Consider the following 21,141-nt stretch of genomic DNA (forward strand, 5'->3'; position numbering starts at 1 on the left):
AAGAAATCGATGGTTAAGGAGTTTAACGGTGACATATAAGAGAAAGGTGGAGATGTCAGATTTAACTTCGAGTTTTCTTTAAACAATATTACACGCTATTTGGTCGTTTACACACATTATTGTTACGTAGAAACATCCATCAAACTGTGTGCATGATTCCACATTTCTTAACGTACGAATTACGTCTTGAATCCTGTAATTTCTTTGGCATGTGCGTGGTGCGTTCTTTACTTCATTAACTTTTAGTTTCCTTAGATGTTGAGTGTGAAAGATAATTGATCAATGTCGGGAATTATGTCCACACATATCAAGCAAACTTTAAAATACCGTGTGGCAAGTGGGGTTTTTAGGAGGGTGGGATGGGAGAGGTCAAAAAGAGACTTGCCTCTCCCACCCTTTCAAATTTCAAATTTCTTAATACTATTACATTTCGGGAAGTCTGTCTGAAAACTCGTTCGACAATTCGTTGGCCACTACGCGCCCTCCCCATAGTGGTTCGTTGAAACGCCACTGTACCAGCAGTCATTATAATACCTATATGGATTCTCGTTCATAAATAATTAAATGCGTATAAAAAAGTGACGCATGAACATTAGATATACAACAAATGATTCTGTCAACCTCCTCCCTTGCTACATCCCTCATGAAAGGAAGTTCCTCCCATAACATTTTATAAAAATAAATGTCTGGAGCTGCGTATTTAAATGTCAGTAAAAATTATTTGTGTTAGAATCAATGAGCTAGATATATACTTAATTAAAATGGTAATGACAAAATATCTCCTGGGAATTTTCAAATCGTTTAGTGAATATAAAGTGATAGCTATGAGCTCTATCTTGGTCTGTAGTTTTAATACTAATAATAAATCGTACTGCTTTGATCATGGTCGGCCAATTATTCTTTTTCGTTAATAATTTACAATAAAATATTTAAAAAAATCGTTCGTGAAAGTGTCAAAACTAATACAGTATACAATACGTGGGTGTTGCCAACATCTAAACATACCGCTCGTTCGTGAGAGTTTCCAACATCTAACATACCGTTCGTTTGTACCGTGCGTTCGTGAGAGTTTCCAACATCTAACATAAGATACGTTGGAATTTTCATGACTAATATACCGTCTGTTGGACTTGCCAAAATCAAACAATCCTCACGTTGGACTTGCCAAAATCAAACATACCGTACGTTGGAGTTGCCACTATCTAACATACCATACGTTGGAGATGCCAACAATTAATGTACCGTTTGATGAAGTTGCCAATATCTAACATACCGTACGGTTTCCATTACTAATATATCATCTGTTGGAATTTCCAACATCAAACAAACCATACGTTGGACTTGCCAACCCAAAACAATATACTGTTTGATGAAGTTGTTAATAAACAAACGATTCTTCGGAGTTCATGTATATACGTAGTTGGTGATGCAACAATAAACATACGATATGTATCTACCATACCTTTCGTTGGAGTTGCTTGCCAACATGAAACATTATGATGAATTTGAAGTATCCATTGTTCGTTGGAGTTGCCATCATCTCAAATACCAGTGTTAAAAAGCGTCCAGTATATAACAAAACTGCATGTTTCGATATGTAACATACCCTTCATTGGAGTTTACTTTCTTTGCTACACGTTGATTATTTAACCCTTATAAATAATAACAAATTTTGGTATCTTTCACTACATAGAGGCCCAGACTATAGTTTTGTCCGTAGTATGCGGCGTACTACGGACATCATATGGATGTAGCGGACAAAACGAGTCTAGAAAAAAACATTTCCAGTAAGCTTGTGTATACTATGTCAAAAACATCTTTAAATTGTTTGAAGAAAATGTAATTGCATTTAGGCATGTTTTTACAGCTTCTGCAATATATCAAATTATCTTTTGATTCGTTCAAGATGCGAGAATGACAGATTATTTCTTTAATAGAAAAAGTATCTTGCTGAAGATCTCACATCTTTCAATAAATTCAAACATCACCTATCTACTTTCCTTTGATTTTGACAGTATTTCGAATGGATTTAGCTGGTAGACGCCATCGATCAACAATTTAGGATAGCATTAGAAACTCTTATCGAGAAAACCGGCTACAAAGCACTGTAGAAAGTGGATTTCTGAGATATGGCAATACTTTTAACTATCAACTCCAATAAAGACAATAATTTAGCTGGTGTTTGTGTGTATGAGAAATGGGAATAATGTTTAATATCTTAAAGGGTTTACCAGGCGCCAGACGGTATTATTTATCAACGTATAATCATATGTTTTCCAATATCAGCTCTAGAATCCAGTCGATTTTCTGAATATGTGGGCAAATAGAAGTAATATTTCGTTTTACATGTATAAAATATGTATGTAAATGTCACGAGGCAGGTTGAATGTCTTTAGATATGATAAAAGTCTTTATTGGCTTACAAGAACTTAAATCGTAAATTTTATCGGAACTTAGGTCGATAGTTTTTGCATTAGATCGGTTCTACTTTATGTCCTGATGAAATGCCTTGCTTTTTCATGCAGCCAACTTATTTTCTACTAGACTGACATAGTATCTTTATATCTGATCTTAATAAAATGATAAGTAAAGGATATCGGACTTAACGTCTGTAGACATTGAAGTTATTATTCCACCCACTAAACTTTAATATTAATATATTTAGATCACAAGGTCTTAATAAGATAAGTGGTTATTAAGTCTGTTATTACCGTCTGATATTACTCTTTGTAAGGTCGGAAGCTACTTTTATACAAAAAATAAATTGTTACAGAGTCCGATGCGGTCACATCTACCAGTAAGTTTATGTTGACAGAAAGTACAAAGGGCATCACTACTAAAATAAACTACCAGAGAACTACAATACCTTAAACTAGCATGAGTTGTCCTTCTAAACTTTACTCAAACCCAGACGATACAATTACACTAGATAACACCACTTCGCTGAACTGCAGTGGACGAAATTACTAAACAGCAACACCAACTACTATGAACGACACTACTAACGTAGACAGCACTACTCACACTACAATGGACACCAATACTAAACTACAAAACTACATTGCGCTACAATGGACGGCGAAAACATCACTCCACTACACTGCACTACAATATAGACAATACTACTAAACAAAATTTCCCCCTCAGCTGCACTACACTACTCTACTAAACTAAACAGCATCATTACACTGTAAAACATTGAGCCTATAAACCCATCTTCATTAGTCCACATGTTGCAGAAAAGCTGGACGTAAAACTCAATTCATTTCATTTTATTTACACTACTAAATTCCATCACACTACCATGAGACAGATGAAAACTAAACTACTAAGCTATCCTACTCAATCACACTGAGCGACATTATAAACCTATACATAACACAACTGTAAGACACTACAATTTTCAACTACAATAGGCGGCACTAATTTAGTACACCATATCACCCATATACTATAATTATCATTCCGGAATCTCGTTATATTTTCAATCCCTGTGTAAATTCTTCATTTCGGCTTAATGGGAAATTTATTTGAACATTAAAACTATTTCCAGACATACTAAGTATATATATATATATAGAATTTGTTGTTATATAAAGTACGGTTCTTACGTCTGAATTTAACTATGATTATTCGATAAGAGAATATACCTCTAATCCCATTGATCGTTAACTGAGAGAGAAAATTACGTTCAGAAAACTTATTGTTGAGAACCAGTCAGATAAAATAATTTCTTCAGATGAAATATCTCTTTAAATTCCGTTAAGGACAGAGAGGTTATTTGAAAATACAAGACGTGATTATAAGATGCATGGTGAAAATGTGTCGTTCTCTGCTCGAAATTTCCTTACTTCGTTATTGGTCATTATTCCTATCTAACAACGGTTTTCCTTTATAACTGAAATTCCTTGCAACGTTATTGAGCATTACTCAAGTGGAATAATGGTTTTCTTTTATTACTGGAATTTCTTACACCACCATTATTAGACATTTCTCAAAGCGAATGATGATCTTCGCTTATTAATGCAATTTGCATCGTTTCTTGACATGACTGGTCATCGAACTATGGTTTTCCTTTATTACTGGAACATCTTGCATAAGTACTTAGTAATCCCGGAGTCAAACAATGGTTTTCTTCTATTACTGAAATTTCTTGCAGCGTTAGTGGACACAATTCCCATCGAATTATGGCTTTCCTTTATTATTGGAATTCCTTTCATTTTTTACCCTTTAAAACGAATTTACAGGTCTTAGATTAAGCTATCAATTCATGTGATATAATATGACATTTCAAAAGAATTCAATACTATGATACAGTTTTATTTGTTTATATATTTCAGTGGCCAGGACATCCCAAATTTTATCCATTCTATAGAGTAATTATAGCTTTAGTGTTGACTGGATGGTGTATTGCTGATGTAGCGTATGAAACAGGACAGTTTTATCATGGTCAAACCTGGAAATGGTTTATATATGCCACAAACTGGAGTTTTATACTGCTGGTTCTTTCTGGGCTATTTCAAGCTACCACCGCCTGTATTTACAGTTTTAGAAGTCATTGGATTATAGGTAAGTTTTATTTAATACTTCCTTACTTGTAGCTGGTGGATAGCTGATGGTATTCAGTTCTTGAGATAATGTTTCCCTATAACGATATCGAAAGGTGTCGGGAAATCGAGATGTTACTTTGCTGTTATAAAGTTAACTCGACTTGACGCTTCCTGATGTTTGACAAGTAAATTTTAAAAAAGCAAGAAAAAGAAACAACTATATTTTACAAGGATGATAACTTGGGTTCATCTTGGCATTGATCATTCCCCGATTACCCGTTTCCATGTACAGCTGAGTCGACTTGAATTACACGTGTGAGTGAGGATTATTCATTGGCATCGAACTTTTACACACTGACCGAGATTGGAATTCACGACTACCATTTGTTCGACTTCAAGATGTTAATAAGTTTATACCTAAACACTATCTACTGCCTATTTTACGTTTTGCGGTATGTATCACATAAGTTTGTAAATGCAACAATTTGATTGAACTGTACGCTAGCGAACACAATCAATCAGATGAAGAAAGTATAAACAATAAGCTATCATAATGTTTACAGTCACTCTGTGGAGGGCTTTGATTGACTAAACGCTGCCGTGCAATACAATCAAATCGCTTCATTCGGTGATAAAAAAAGGGTAACTAATAGAGTTAAGGTGTATGACGAAGATGATCCTGGTAGTGATTTCAATGATCTTAAAATAGTTTAAGTAATTCTTATGATGGTTGGAGAATTCAGTCCCTAAGGTACACGTATCTAAATGAATAAACTGTTTAATCAATTGAGATCACCATTCTGTGACAGATACATAATCATAGTCTAGGAGTTCCGTTTCACTTGGTCAGATCTCCACCATGTTATTTACATTCGTAAACAAAGACAGGTGATTAATGTTACAGTGGGAAATGAGACTGGTATAATAGGGAATATATTAATCATTACACAATGCTATGAGCTGATCATCAATCATATTATTATTAGATCAAAGTTGATTTATCTTTTTATATGATATATGTGACAAATATATTGTGGCTGTCTCCGTGATATACATTGAAACATACACAAATAGTTCAATATCTGGCAATACTAAGTTCATTAGTTTTTTCTGAAAGGATGAAAATAAAGATTTTGGGTCCCCATTTTAACTCTATCATACAGATAAATGTTGACCATCAAAAGAAAACACTAAATGCCATCAGGAGAAAAGGTTCTAGTCTGATGCTCCTTCAGCATTAGATGCCGTACACCATTGCTAAAGGAACGCAGTCTTTTCTTTTTCCTTGATTATTTGAATAATATGTCTCTTGATAGGCCAGTATGAACTGTTGGCTGACATTTTTATTTACTTGGAAATAAATATAGACGATATTCCTTGACATTGGTCGACTGACCAGTTAATTATATAGATTGTATAGTCTGCTCGTCATTTTATTGGCAGTAATTCCATTTTATCCTTAATTTATGCCTCGAACTTAATTAATCGGAAAAGAGACCCTAATGCCAGGTCAACCTAACGTGATGACCCTTTCAGAAATTATCAGATTTTGAGGTCAGTGAGAGCAATCGTGTTAATCGTAGATCATCGGACCAGATCCTGTCGTATCGCGTTTGTCCTTCAAAACGGTGACCGGGATCGCCACAATCGATACATTCCTTAGATGCGAACGCATTTTGATCGTATCTGAACTGTGAGCGTGGTAGAGCCTATCAGAATCATCACATCCTATCACATCATATCTAAACCTGAGATTTCAGAGAAATTACTAGCTCAGCTGCGAATGACCAATCATGGGTGCGAAAAGGTTCGAACGACAGTCGCAACGAAATTCAATTTAGTTATGGCTGTGTAAATACTTTGCATTCCTTCAAAAATTGCAAAGAAGCTGTTAAGCTTTTATTTTTCTGCCCCTGTATCTTGTACACCCGACAAGTTTTCTGCATTTTTCAAGTCCTGCATGTAAAACAAACAATAACCAACATTGTGTGTGCATTGGGTAGTCTCTTTCAACAATATAGACGACAAACATTTTGTTTCATTTTAACAACTGTTGTCTAAATTGCTATTATTTGAAAACTGCTGCTTGAACATTTACCCATAGAACATTTACAGACAGGTTATTTTATTGCTCGCTTTTACAGTTTCCTATTGCAAAAGGATGCATGAATAATTATAATTTTCCATATAGAGCTAAATATGTCTTGATGATAGAAACTAGTTTTACATGTTTGACATAATTTTTATGAGAATATTTTAATATATCCCTTATTGTCAATGACCTAACGCTCCGGACCAGTGGGTAGAAATCGATCACCGGAATAGTGAAAGCTACAATTCATTTTAATTCAATCCAATCTAACAGATTATCAATGATGGTTGACGTTTGATGAATCAACCACCCTCCCACTCTCTGACCACATTAGATCAATTCTATCTGGTGTCAATTGTAAACTATTGGTATAGTCCGTTAGCACAGATTGCTATGGTGTCTTTTATTTAATTCAGTGATACTATTTTCAATGTGTCAACACGGCACGGAATATCTTAACCTTTACAAAGACCCGGACAACATTGCGCATGCGACTCTCGTGGGTTTCTATGGACCACAATCAAAAGCTTTGATAGGTGTCTTGTCATTTTACTTACAATGTAAATTTGATTTTGGATTAATATACTTTTTACATCCGATTTTGGTTTTTGGTTACGACTCGTGGATTTTTATTCAATATTCTGAAATATTCTGTTCTAAGTTTGTCATATTTGGAAGTTAATATAATTGTGAATAACTTGAATTCATTTCCTATGTTAGGCAGTCTTTCAAAACTGTTCGTTTTTGGGTATTTAAAATCCATGGTTCGCCAATTTTGGGGATTCATTTAAATCTTGCTAATAATCTTCACTGCATGAACTGCATGAAAATCGCATACTCCCTTTAAAAATACTTCAAACTAGAAATTTAACTTCCTTTTTTATATGTCTTTTCTATATATGGCATAGTATCAAGAAAAGACGAATCGTTATTTAAACTTTTAAACGCGGATAATTCTGGACGCACATTGATTTGAAGTCACTTTTACTGATTATCTTAGCTTAAAAAACGTTTCTGAGACTTCAAACAGATGGTGAACTCTGTCCCTTTAAAAAACGCTCGATAACCTTGTAAGGGTGGCAAATAGCTAATGCAATAAACATCAAGTACTCAATTGAATTATAACAACTTTGTGATTTAAAAAAAAAACCAAAGATCACAATTTGAATGCAGGTAGTTTTATCTTTCTGAAAGATTAAAAATACTCAATAGATTTAAATTGAACATGAATATTTTTGTTGTTTGTGATAATGGTAAATCTTGTTCTAAAGAAAAAATAAACTTCATACATCAAACTATTCTTTATAAAAATCGAATTATTCTTATACAACAGTTAAAGATTTACGAGCTTAGGGAACCATTTCAATTGATGAATTATCTACAGCAATCTTGTGGGACGATAAATTTCACCCACTAGGTTTTTGTAACCGATAGAAATTTAAATTGAATTAGGTTTTGTAATTTGTTTCTGTCAGTTTATTTCCTTAACTGCAGGAACCAGCATCTATGTAATGTCGTGTGTAATCTGTTCTTTTTAGAGATGTTACTCATGTTAGATACAGTAGATGCTTAAACTGACAAAGAAATCATTGTTCAGTAAGAGGCGTTTCTATGAATGATAAAGAATGGGTCACACAGTATGTAGAATACATGCAATTCCACTAAAACTAAGTGTGTTAAAGGCCTCAATAATAAAACGATAGTTACCAATATTTTAAAGTTACTAGGACGAATGTTCAAGAGTCTCTCTAGTAAAACCCTTACTGAAGTGGCTATATTAAAAAAAAAATTAACCATGGAACTATGGTTTGGTCTAATTTTAATAAGATTGATATTCACGTCCATTACATACCTATTCTAAATTTAGTCAATAATCACTCATCACCATAACAGACTGCAAGTAAAATTTGTTCATGTGTAAGATTCAAAAGGATTGACAATAAGGACTCTCCCAGTATCTTGTTCCATGTAAGCAATTAGTGGATATTGAAGGTCTATCTCTGTATTTTTATTGTTGAACCCCCTGCAAAGATATTGAATTATAACTGTCTTCGTGGTCTCTTTTCATTAGAATCTGGAGCCAAATAAATTATATTGAAGAAGATATGAAAACCATTGTTCAATTAGAAACGGCCCAGACTTGCGTATTTTATTATTTGACTGACTGATTGTAACAAACAATTGCTCTGTTGAAGAAATTCTTTAAGTAATATTAAAGAACATCCTATTATTCTTTCATGCAATCAAATTGTATGTAGCCTGCATAGTAAGATGTGTGCCAAACTAACTGATTTATTTGTGCCACATCAGGTAACATATATTCTTACATGCGGGGTGCGGGCTTGGCCATAGTGCTTACAACCTTAAATGATGTTTTGACAGCACGGAAATACGCCTAGCTCTACTTCCAATAATATAGGAAAGAGAAGCAACCCTAATAAAAATATAATTTTTTTTTCAACTTTTAAAATTCATCATTGTTTCGTCACATATGTAAGACAATATAGAGATCAATGATGAGATTTAGTAATCAAGGGAAACAATTCGGTTTTTGAAAAGAACGTAGGTTAGTGAATGTTATTGTGAAATGCAGGTTTTGTGTTTTCCTATATTTGGGAAAGGTTAAGTTTGAAGTATATGAATAAGGTAACTGTGGATTTAACTATTTATCGAACTATGTATTCTCAATGTAAACTATATGGCGAACTTTTCATAATTTAGAAGATTTTACCACACTGTTTTTATCCTGTAATGATGCGTTGAACTGAATTTCATGTTTTTACACAATCATTTTCGTTGGAGGAGTATTGAAATTCGAATCAATCTATTAGTAGATTTCGAATTTTATTCCCAGACGAAAACCTCTCCTTGACTACTTGGTAATGTCAAAACATTGAGATATCGTGATCAAATTGACATGTGATTATATGGAAGTTTAGAGCCAACAGCTTTCTTCTTTTGTCAGTTCTTATAAATTCCTTTATAAATAATGCAATAATGTTCCAGATTGAATTGCTCTATTAGCATTTTCGTCTGGGCTCGTATTTCTGTCATATTTTTTGCATATATAATACTTGAGAAAGCCTTTTTGACATTTCATATTTCATATTCGTTTATACAGGAAAAGATGCAAAGTAAAGATTTGATGACTTTGGTGATTATCGACTATTTTATTCTATGTCTCGAAAAAGATAACGTTTACATCTGCGAACTTTTCTTCACTAATTCGGTTACAACTATAGTTTCGACAAGAGTTTTCGATTTTGGATTTCATTGAGGCTTTATCATATTACCTAACATAGTAAACGTGGAATTGACAGTCAAACAATAAAAAAGGCAGTTTGTTTTAAGAGGCCATCATATTGTAGATGTTATATTTTAAATTAACTGGTATACAACCAATGAGGCAATACACAATAGAAGGACGGATATTAGCAATGCAATAATAGTTGCCAAAACACGGTTCTACAATATAGACTAAAAATCTAGCAATCATACAATCTAGTTGCTGTCATAATCTGTTCTTCATCAGAAGTCACTAGATGCTTGCTGTCCCGTCCAATTCCTCATATACTAATTTCGTCACGGATTGCCAGCAGATGATAGCACTTAGAGAATAAAAAAGTAAACAGAAACAAGCATTGAAACAGTCCCGTTGCCATAATAGTCTGTTCTTCATCAAAGGTCACCAGATTCTGGCAGTCCTAGAGCCACATACTGATATATTCATGTTCGTAAGCAGATAGCAGCAGTTACACAACCCAGTTGCTGATATATTCATGTTCGTCACCAAATGGCAGTCATAGAGTCAATTACTGATATATTCTGATCTTCATCAAAGATCATCAGATCCTTGTATTCATACAGTCCAATTGCTGGTATATTCTGTTCTTCAACAACAGTCAACAGACGTTAGTGCACACAATACAGTAACTGAGATATTGTATAAAGGTAAACAGAGACTAGAAGTTCTTATTGTTTCAGTTCCAGTTGTTGGCATATTCGTCCGGACGTACCAAGTTTCTAGAATATTCTTCACATGGCGAATAGATTACTGAGACAGATAAAGCCTCTAAGCTTTGTCATAATTTAGCTATGAAATCAATTTATACATATTTCTCGAAACGTTTTTCATCGATATTTTCAGCGAATAACCTATTACGTTGCTCTTTCATTGGAATACGATGTATTGTATTTTTGATATTGTTACTTCTAGATTGTCGTCATCCAGTTTAAGCTCAACACATAATTGTCTGTACGCTACTTGATATTTTCTTCAACTCACTGGTTGATTATTCCGGTATCCGATATTTTTACAGTATTGATGGATAACTTTTTAAATATCAACTAACTACATTCAATATGTTCAATCAACAGCATATAAAGTTTAGATAAAGAAATATGTTTGTTATTTGAAATGTCAGTAACAAATTACAAATCAATGGCTTCTATGTCAGTTATTTTCTTTAAAAATACAATTTCCTCATCCAATTAAAGATAAATTTGCCCAAGATGTTTGCATGGTGAATAAATTTGATAAAAAGTTAAGTTCTTAACGTTTAGAATCAATAAATAGAGTTTCAAGCCATATTAACAGATCAAGAAATATCATATTTTAAGACGAGTTAAAGCGATTTATTACTGAAGTTGGACACCAGAATATAATTTGAGATTTCAAACAATTTTCCAGAAACCAGAGAAGGCCGGGAGAAACGAGATCTGAAATTAATCAGGCTGCAGTAATTTAAAAATATAAACGTTGCACCAAGTACATTTTTTGCTTTTTGTCTTTGATTCACGTATTAAATTTGGTATCAATCATCACGCATCTCGAAAGATTGAATATTCTCAATGATCTACCACTGTTATTCAGTTTGTTCATTTTACTTTATAGGAATAATTTAAAGATCGTGTCGTTTTGGTAATTCATCAGTGACGATGATATGTCCATATTTTTTATCATATAGGGAAAGAATTGTCTGAGAGTTCTCCTGAACAATGTGGTTACACGCCTCACTCCCACTGTTATACGCCACTGTTTGAATTCCTAATTTTAATGCCATATTCCCAAGTGCTATGTTACTCGTTTTGCCTGTACCAGAAAGGACCACCTAGTTCCAGTAAAATGAACATAATACTATAAGTTCTTCTTTGTTATTATTAACACGCAATTAGACGAATATATTGTCTGAAATTATGACATTTTAAAACACCACCTGCTTTTTTTGTTTAACAAAGGTCAGACATTTTAAATGAATAGCATGGCCAATTACTTGATTGTTAACGATTTTTATTCAATTCTCTAGTCTACTGCTGTATTTTATATTAAAACATAGACGATAAATCTTTATGTGAATGTGCTTTTCACACGCCATCATTACTTTTCTCATCTCTTTTCGCCATTTGATCGCCTTTTCTGCCGACTATCTCGCCTTAAATTGGTTTCTGACAGAACGGAAACAAAATAGCTTTCACTGAATAGATTTGACAATGCTAAAGGGGATATTTCATAAAATATTTGTTCGCTCCATGAAAATTCAAATCCTTATGTAACTTTGGAAACAAGTTAAATGTTTTCTATATACGTGTCCCATATCAGCATTTCATGTTTATACATTTACGCTCAGTACTAGTATATTACCAGTTTTAATTTTGCTCAAACCATGAAAAGTGTGGAACTTCCGTGTGTGGCGGATATTTAACCAAGCATATTTCTGAAGGGAAATCTATAAATTGGTTGTTTTCCGATTCATGGAGCAAATTATCCACTTATTTCTCACTGCTTTTCAGTTCTTTGAAATGTAATTTGTCCTACTGGGACAAAACATGTTATTAGTTGAAAGAGATTGCTTATCTATTTTGTTATACAATCATAGTCCATTTCTACAAAATGAATAACTATTTTCTATCATTTGAATATATAGATTATGTAATAGAAAATATAGATAAAAGAGTCCTTTGGCATGTATTCAACTTTTATGTAACTACATGTATGTTTTCTCGAGTAACACTGCGTCGATAATAAACAACATGTATGTTATCACTGCGTCGATGATAAAGTAAACTTATGTTATCTCGAGTAACATTGAGTCTATGTTTGTTATCGCTAGTAACACTGCGTCGATGATAAAGTTCATGTATGCTAACAGGAGTTACACTGCGTCGATAATAAACAACATGTATGTCATCATGAGTAACACTCTGTTGATGATAAAGTACATGTTTGTTATCTATAGAGTAACACTGCGTCGACGATAAATTACATGACTATTACTAATATCATAAGTAACACTGCATCGATGATGAAGCCTTGTTATACGTAAAACTCCATTGAAATCAAACAAGCAAACTTTAAGACGATTATTTCCCATGACAAAATGACAAAAACTGTAAAACAAAGCGTTTTATAAGCATTTAAATTTATCCCTTCAATGATTGATTCACTAAACGTCTCCAGTTTGATATTTAATCGTTTTTCTGAAGTCAGAGAATATTTTTACTAGATTAAATAACCCGTTTTCATGACAGTCGAGAACAAAATGATACAATTATCTTTAATAAAAAAAATAGTTGCTGCAATTATCATTTTGATATAATATAATGAATAATGATATAGTCATGATGTGTTGGATGACAGTTTCATTTTCAATAAAATCAAATTTACATCGAAATGATTGACATAACTATTATATATAATTCTGTTACACGGTAAACACAACTTAAACATGGAATAAAATATTTAAATATTCACGTAGGACGTCAATTGATGATATCTTTTCAACAATTATTTCCCGATCACTTATACAATCATGAAGCTATGACAGTCGATGTGGGTAGTTCTGTCCAACTATTGAAACAATTTGAATATTTTGATCATTGTCTGTGTAAGGTGCGATGTTACATCCTTCAAAATTGAAACCTAGTTGTTTCGAACATGGAAAGGCATCTAGAAAACAGAACATTCATTCAATACTATGGCAGGCTGCTTGTCACATTTAATTTCAATTGAAACTTTTAAAACGATAGGCAAAGTGAAAGGCTACAGTATTGAAGAAAATTTGTATCATAATTGAAGAATTTAGAACAGAGCACACATTATCAACCTTCAGCATCAAACAAACATGTATAAAGTATTCAAACATTATTCATAGTAATTCCCAGTACACGAAAGTGCCTCCTGAGACATGCCAGTACAATCAATCAACCTAATATTATAGTCCAATAACCATTACCAGGAACCATGCCACAATTACAATAGACTATTATCTCTAATGGAATAAGTACCTAGTTCAATTAATTCCATTACTAATTAAATGAATGATATGCTAGCCTGTTGCTCGGAGAATTCATGATATTTAGATTGAACGTTGAAAGTCCATCACTAATCGGATAATAATTTATACGCAGGTTAATCGATACAATAATAAAAGACGGTTTCATCCTATTTCATTGATGCCAGTGTCAACCATCGCACCATACATTTATTTTGCTGCTCTACCAATATACTTACCTCTAATCCTTACTTGTACTTGCGTCATGGTTTAAGTCACATTTATTCTACTTTCGTTACACTTTGCTGTTACTCGTTACTTCATACTTTTGGGTTTTTTTTGTTACACATTATCCCTAATGTTTTAAATTCTATTCTTTTTCAATAAAGGAAAAGCTTTAGAAATTACTTTGTATTTTGACATTGGGTTTTTGATTCACCGAAGTGTCTTTCTGTCTGAAGCCATGGTGTGGTTTGCAAGGTTCATTAGTGAACAGTTATCTAAATTGAATGAATATAAATCTGATGTTATATAGAGCTCAAATGCATTATGAATCACGTCTGAATGTCTGTAGATTGTTACCGGCCTCTTGTAGGAGTAATTCTTTCTATGTAGTCTTATAATCAGTAATTGTTTTACTTTCCGAATTGGGATTGTAAAGAGGTTTTCTAAATTCTTTTTGTTCATCGGGAACACTGATAGCATCAATTTACACCATTCCAATTTTCGATCAGACTTTGTTTTAGCGAAATTGCAACTTTTTTTTATTGAGAATTGCAAATTGATGCTATCAGTGTCCCCAATACACATTTTTAAAATCCATTTAAAGTTTGATTTACAGTAAAGCAAGCTACTTCGAGGTCGTCAGGATCATGGAACGTTCACTGGCGTATTATACTGTTATTCAATTTGTTTCTCAATTAAAAAAATGATTAAAGTCACAAATTCAGATGGAGTCAGAATGAGAATCAGCTCTCTGTGTAAGTTTAAGGGAAATAATCAGGTCATCAAATGTATGTATTCGACTTGGCCTTTGAATTATATTTGTTTTATCTTCAAGCAAAAAATAAAATATATATATGTTGATGGACCTGTTGTACGGGGTACATCTAGGTCCTCCCCTCCCTCTCAGTGAAAGGTTAATGGGCAACGGGTCTTGCCTCGAATAAACATCTCATAATTTCTTGATACGCCCTGTTTGCAGGGATTGATGACACAAGCAAATACTAGCTAATAGATAGATCCCTTATCCTACCATTACAGGCGTTTAAACCTCTTTATAATCTCACACAACTTGATCTGTAACAAATTATGTCTTAGAAGCTTTATCTCTCGCATACAATAAAGTACTGTAGAATATCAATACGATTTATCTTCACTCAGACAGGATTACTCTTCGGACCTTCAGCTAAAGAGTGATGACACTCTGCACAAGATGTTTTAATATTTAACTTTCAATCCAGCGCTTTAGCCAACTATGTGCAAGTTCTTGCTGTCAATGGTTGTGCAGTATGTACGTTAATCGCACTGAGCGTGTGATATTTGTACAAAAAATTTCGAGTGGGTAATGTGTTCGCTTCAGCTAATATGGACTCACTTTCAAAGAGTCGGGCTAAAAGGATTTATTTGACTTTAATCAGACACCCAGACAAGATTGTTCATACTATACCGATGATATATGACTTATAAACGTGGCATTGCATCACTTCATAGCTACAGACTTATCACTTGAAGTGTTTATAAACCGTTCTTGATAATTGAGTCTTCTAAATATGATATATCAAGAAATGTCACGAAGGAGATGTCTGAATTGAAATAAATAGAGCTTTGTTTTTATTTTATATTTGCTTATCAGTAATAAGTATATAATTACCCTAGACGAAACTGTGGATGCCAAGGCTTAGCCATTCTTTGAAAAAATAATGATTTAGATTTCAGTGATGATAATTAGTCATCCTTCATTATGATACTATCTGGCTATCCTATTCGTGTAATCGTGATATATCATATCATATGATATTATATTGTTATCATATTCGTATTTTATTATATTTTTATCATGATGCTATTTGTATCTACATGTATATGATATCTTTGTAAAATTGATATCGCGATGACATCTTTATTTATATCGTGATATCGAAATGGTATTTAAATAGTGAAGATATTTATATATTATTGATATTTGTATCTTTATACTATATTGCTATTTAGTGATGGTATTTTTATCTTTTATATTTATATCTTGATGATTTTTATATCTGGATGATTTTTGTATCGTGATGGGATATTTATATATTTATACTTTTGCCATTATATTTATATCGTGATGACATTTGATATTTATATTTGTATCTTTATGATATGTATATCGTGATGCATTTGTATCTTGGTGATTTTTATATGGTGATGTCATTTGTATCTTTATGATATATATATCGTGATGGCATTTGTATCTTGGTGATTTTTATATGGTGATGTCATTTGTATCTTTATGATATGTATATGATACCATGATGCACAGCACATTACTTAAAGCAACTGTTATCTTAATGTTATATTTTCAGATTACCAGTATCCTAGAACAACGCCTTTAATACTCAAATTACAGTGGCTACTAGTAAATATAAGTTGTAATTCTGCTGTAGTAGTAACAATGTCATATTGGTTCTTTATAGCTTTGTTTGACCATTCCGGTAAGTAATACCCTATTGTTCTTCATATTGTTCTTTACATTAATATTATCGTATCTGACCAAATCGTTACGCTACATTGTCCTTTGTGGTAAGAATTTTTAAATTATTGACAGAATTCTTATGTTTTTAGAACCATGACACCAACTTTGACACTAAAACAAAGGAAAAAACTTGGTGTTTTTGCCGCCTGGTTAATTTTAGATCTCGTTTCTTCTTCTCTGGTTTTTGGAAAATTGTTGAAAGTCCCAAATTATATTCTGGTGTCCAACTTCAGCAATAAATCCTTTTAACTCGTCTTAAAATATGATATTTCTTGATCTGTTAATATGGCTTGAAACTCTATTTATTGATTCTAAACGTTAAGAACTTAACTTTTTATCAAATTTATTCACCATGCAAACATCTTGGGCAAATTTATCTTTAATTGGATGAGGAAATTGTATTTTTAAAGAAAATAACTGACATAGAAGCCATTGATTTGTAATTTGTTCTGACATTTCAAATAACAAACATATTTCTTTATCTAAACTTTATATGCTGAAGATTGAACATATTGAATGTAGTTAGTTGATATTTAAAAAGTTATCCATCAATACTGTAAAAATATCGGATACAGGAAATTATATAATCAACCAGTGAGTTGAAGAAAATATCAAGTAGCGTACAAACAATTATTATACTGTTTGAATAGAAACTTTTTAAAATGCATCATGTGTTGAGCTTAAGCTAGATGACGACAATCCAGAAGTAACAATATCAAAAATACAATACATCGTATTCCAATGAAAGAGCAATATTTATTATAGATGAATACAGGCATTAAAGTAGGTGTCAGAATTTACCACATATATTGTCCCCTGTTAACAAACCAATAACAATATATTTTAATGGTATGCTCTATTAACACGCCAATGACAGTTTCTTTGAGTAGTATGCTCTGTTAACAAACCAATGACAGTTTCTTTGAGTAGTATGCTCTGTTAACAAACCAATGACAGTTTCTTTGAGTTGTATGCTCTGTTAACAAACTTTGAGTAGTATGTTCTGCTAACAAACCAATGAAAGTTTCTTTGAGTAGTATGCTCTGTTAACAAACTTTGAGTAGTATGCATGCTCTGTTAACAAACCAATGAAAGTTTCTTTGAGTAGTATGCTCTGTTAACAAACTTTGAGTTGTATGCTCTGTTAACAAACTTTGAGTAGTATGTTCTGCTAACAAACCAATGAAAGTTTCTTTGAGTAGTATGCTCTGTTAACAAACTTTGAGTAGTATGCTCTGTTAACAAACCAATGACAGTTTCTTTGAGTAGTATGCTCTGTTAACAAACCAATGACAGTTTCTTTGAGTTGTATGCTCTGTTAACAAACTTTGAGTAGTATGTTCTGCTAACAAACCAATGAAAGTTTCTTTGAGTAGTATGCTCTGTTAACAAACTTTGAGTAGTATGCTCTGTTAACAAACTTTGAGTAGTATGCTCTGTTAACAAACCAATGACAGTTTCTGTGAGTAGTATGCTCTGTTAACAAACCAATGACAGTTTATTTGAGTAGTACGCTCTGATAACCAAAAACAGTTTCTTTGAGTAGTACGCTCTGATAACAAACCAATGACAGTTTCTTTGAGTAGTACGCTCTGTTCACAAACCAATGACAGTTTCTATGAGTAGTATGCTCTGTTAACAAACCAATGACAGTTTATTTGAGTAGTACGCTCTGATAACAAACCAATGACAGTTTCTTTGAGTAGTGTGCTCTGTTCACAAACTAATGACAGTTTATTTGAGTAGTACGCTCTGATAACAAACCAATGACAGTTTCTTTGAGTAGTACGCTCTGTTCACAAACCAATGACAGTTTCTATGAGTAGTATGCTCTGTTAACAAACCAATGACAGTTTTTTGAGTAGTACGCTCTGATAACAAACCAATGACAGTTTCTTTGAGTAGTGTGCTCTGTTCACAAACCAATGACAGTTTCTATGAGTAGTATGCTCTGTTAACAAACCAATGACATTTTCTTTGAATAATATTCCATTTGGATATCTATTGATTTACATGTAATTATTTTATATTTTTCTAATTTCAGCCATTTTAACTACATCTATGAGTAAAGTGAAACATACGATGAATACAGTATATGTTATAATAGACCTATTACTTAGTGGCGTTCCAATTAGAGTATTACATATGTTCTTAACTGTTATGCTCGGCTCTATTTATGCTCTATTTAACGCGCTGTACTTTCTAAATGACGGAACAATCACAACCGGTGAAAACGGACTAGCTGTGCGTCATTATGCTTACAACTTTATGGATTGGAATAAGCCGGTAGAAGCTGTTATAACTTGTGTTTTGTGTGTCTTTCAATCTCTCATATCTCAAGTGATCATTTTTATTATTTATAAAATAAGAATTGTTATATATGAGAGGATGTATTTTGGTGGGACAGGCACCGAACTAGAAGCTGAACTTCAAAATATCGTCACCGAATCGAACTCTTACAGCACAATGGACGATAAAGATTTTACGGATATGACGTCACCAACTCATGTAGGTGTAAAGTGATTTAGTTGATACTATATAGTTATATTCAAGTTTATCTTATTCTGTGAACATAATGAATGTTTGGGAAAACTTCTTTTATGAATACCAATTATATAGTGGATTCCCAAACCGAGATAGAGACGTTCTGGTTCCCTGAACTTTGTAAAGTACATGGCGATATTTGGCTATAATGGCCCCATAAAAAAATGTCTGTGTCTTTCGTTTTAATGTTTTTTTTTAAATCTGTGTTGAATACAATCTGAATAAACACCTGTACCTGAACCCGTGTACTTAAGATATGATCTAACGGAGCATTTCTCAGTCAGATGATAGGATATTCAATAAGTTTTAAATTTTTCAGAAAAAATTCAATGTTTTAATAGTCTTAGATTTAAATTTAAACCCCAAAAATGTTATGTTGTGAACTCTTTTGGTCAACTGTTAAAGATACAGATTTGCGTTTTCTGTATCATTCTCCTATAGCTGACTTTTCATCTTTTAGATCTGGCACTGTTCCTCTTCAATCTGCGTTCAATATTGATCTATTCTAGCCAACCACAATCAGTCATTCAAATTGAAAATGGATGAGTTTAAGTAGTTAGAATTTTGCTTGAATGTTCGTAACTGGGCAATTGTAAAAACAGAGGATTAGACTTTTTAAAATCAGAGTAGGTTCTGACTCGGAACACCCAAGATCTTGAATGACATTCCACTACATGTCTGTAGAGTATATGAAATGAGAAGGTGCTTTGATATATTTAATGTGTTGTGATGCTATGGTTACTTTTATCATTGTTATCTTCTTCTTCTTAATATATTACTTATTTCATTGTTCAAAATATTCAGATATTTATGAAATAAAACGTTTATTTATTGAACATCTATCTATAATTTAGCTTTCTTTGTTAGGCTGAGAGGTCGATTTCATATGTTACTTAGATTTAATGAAAACATTGTTCATCACTCCATCGGCAATAGTAGGACGTAAAACTCCATTTATTTCATTTCTATCCGCTACATCTTTCGGCCAAGCGCAAACCCGATTTCTACACAGCGTAAAGAATGACCACGGATCCACCTATCTAGAATCGTCCACAGATTTCATTATTTCAAAAATATTTGAGAGTTAAGTTATGCATGCCTTCACTCAACTATTAACAGTGGCTATTATTATGTGGTATTTAAGTAAAAAGTACAGCTTAAAACGTATGCTCAGTTCACACCAACGGCGCTTTGATCGCGCTTTAAAGCGGCGTACAAAGCGGTACCAAGGCGTAACAAAGCTCGACTAAAGCACCAGGGTCGTAATAGATCGTTGGAAAGCTTTGAGCAAAGCTGGATATTCGGCAAGAGCGCCAAAAAATTTTAAACTGTTTAATGCGGGGGCCCCAGTCTTCACGGTCTGTCACCACTTGATCAAAAGCGGCATGAAATCGGCCATTTCGAAATTTTCCAATGCGTAACAGAGCTTAACAATGCACAACAGAGCTTGATAATCGTATCAGAGTGTGATTTAAAGCGCCATAAGCGCATAAAAGCTTAATAAAGCTTATCAAAGCGTGATTTAAAGCGTAACAAGGCCTGATCAAATCGGGAAATAATTCGTCCCGAAAGCGTAACCAATTCGTATCAGAGCTTATCAGAGCGTAACATTACTTAGGAGATCGTGATATTTTTGGAAAAGTAAACAAAAAATGATGTCGCTTTGCTCGCCGATTTAAAGCGCAGCATTCGCCGTTGGTGTGAACTAGGCAGTACTTGTATTTGAGGGAACTTACATTTCTTTTGTGGTACATATTTATTAAAACACCAGTTAATGGGACACAACTCACTCTACCCTATTCATTAGAGTTGGTCTGTCATTTAATCCATTTGACCAATCGTCAGAAACAGTATTGTTTTTTAGCTACGATAATCAGTAATAATGTTTGCAGCTCAGCGTCGAAATTTGAGCCTCAAAATCCACTGTGTCTACAATTATCTGCATTT

General features: G+C 33.1%; 1 protein-coding gene across 1 annotated transcript in view; it reads left to right on the top strand.

Moving 5' to 3' along the window:
• The window catches only part of LOTGIDRAFT_205169 (hypothetical protein), a 38,879-nt gene extending 18,851 nt beyond the window's left edge, over window positions 1–20,028 (top strand). The window contains exons 2-4 of the mRNA XM_009049951.1: window positions 4,341–4,569; window positions 16,481–16,609; window positions 18,695–20,028. Of these exons, the coding sequence (XP_009048199.1) occupies window positions 4,341–4,569; window positions 16,481–16,609; window positions 18,695–19,173 (837 nt within the window). The 3' untranslated portion in view covers window positions 19,174–20,028. The remainder of the gene's footprint in view (window positions 1–4,340; window positions 4,570–16,480; window positions 16,610–18,694) is intronic.
• Window positions 20,029–21,141: the final 1,113 nt, after the last annotated feature.

This window comes from Lottia gigantea (genome assembly GCF_000327385.1).
Source record: "Lottia gigantea unplaced genomic scaffold LOTGIsca_141, whole genome shotgun sequence".
Classification (NCBI taxonomy): domain Eukaryota; kingdom Metazoa; phylum Mollusca; class Gastropoda; family Lottiidae; genus Lottia; species Lottia gigantea.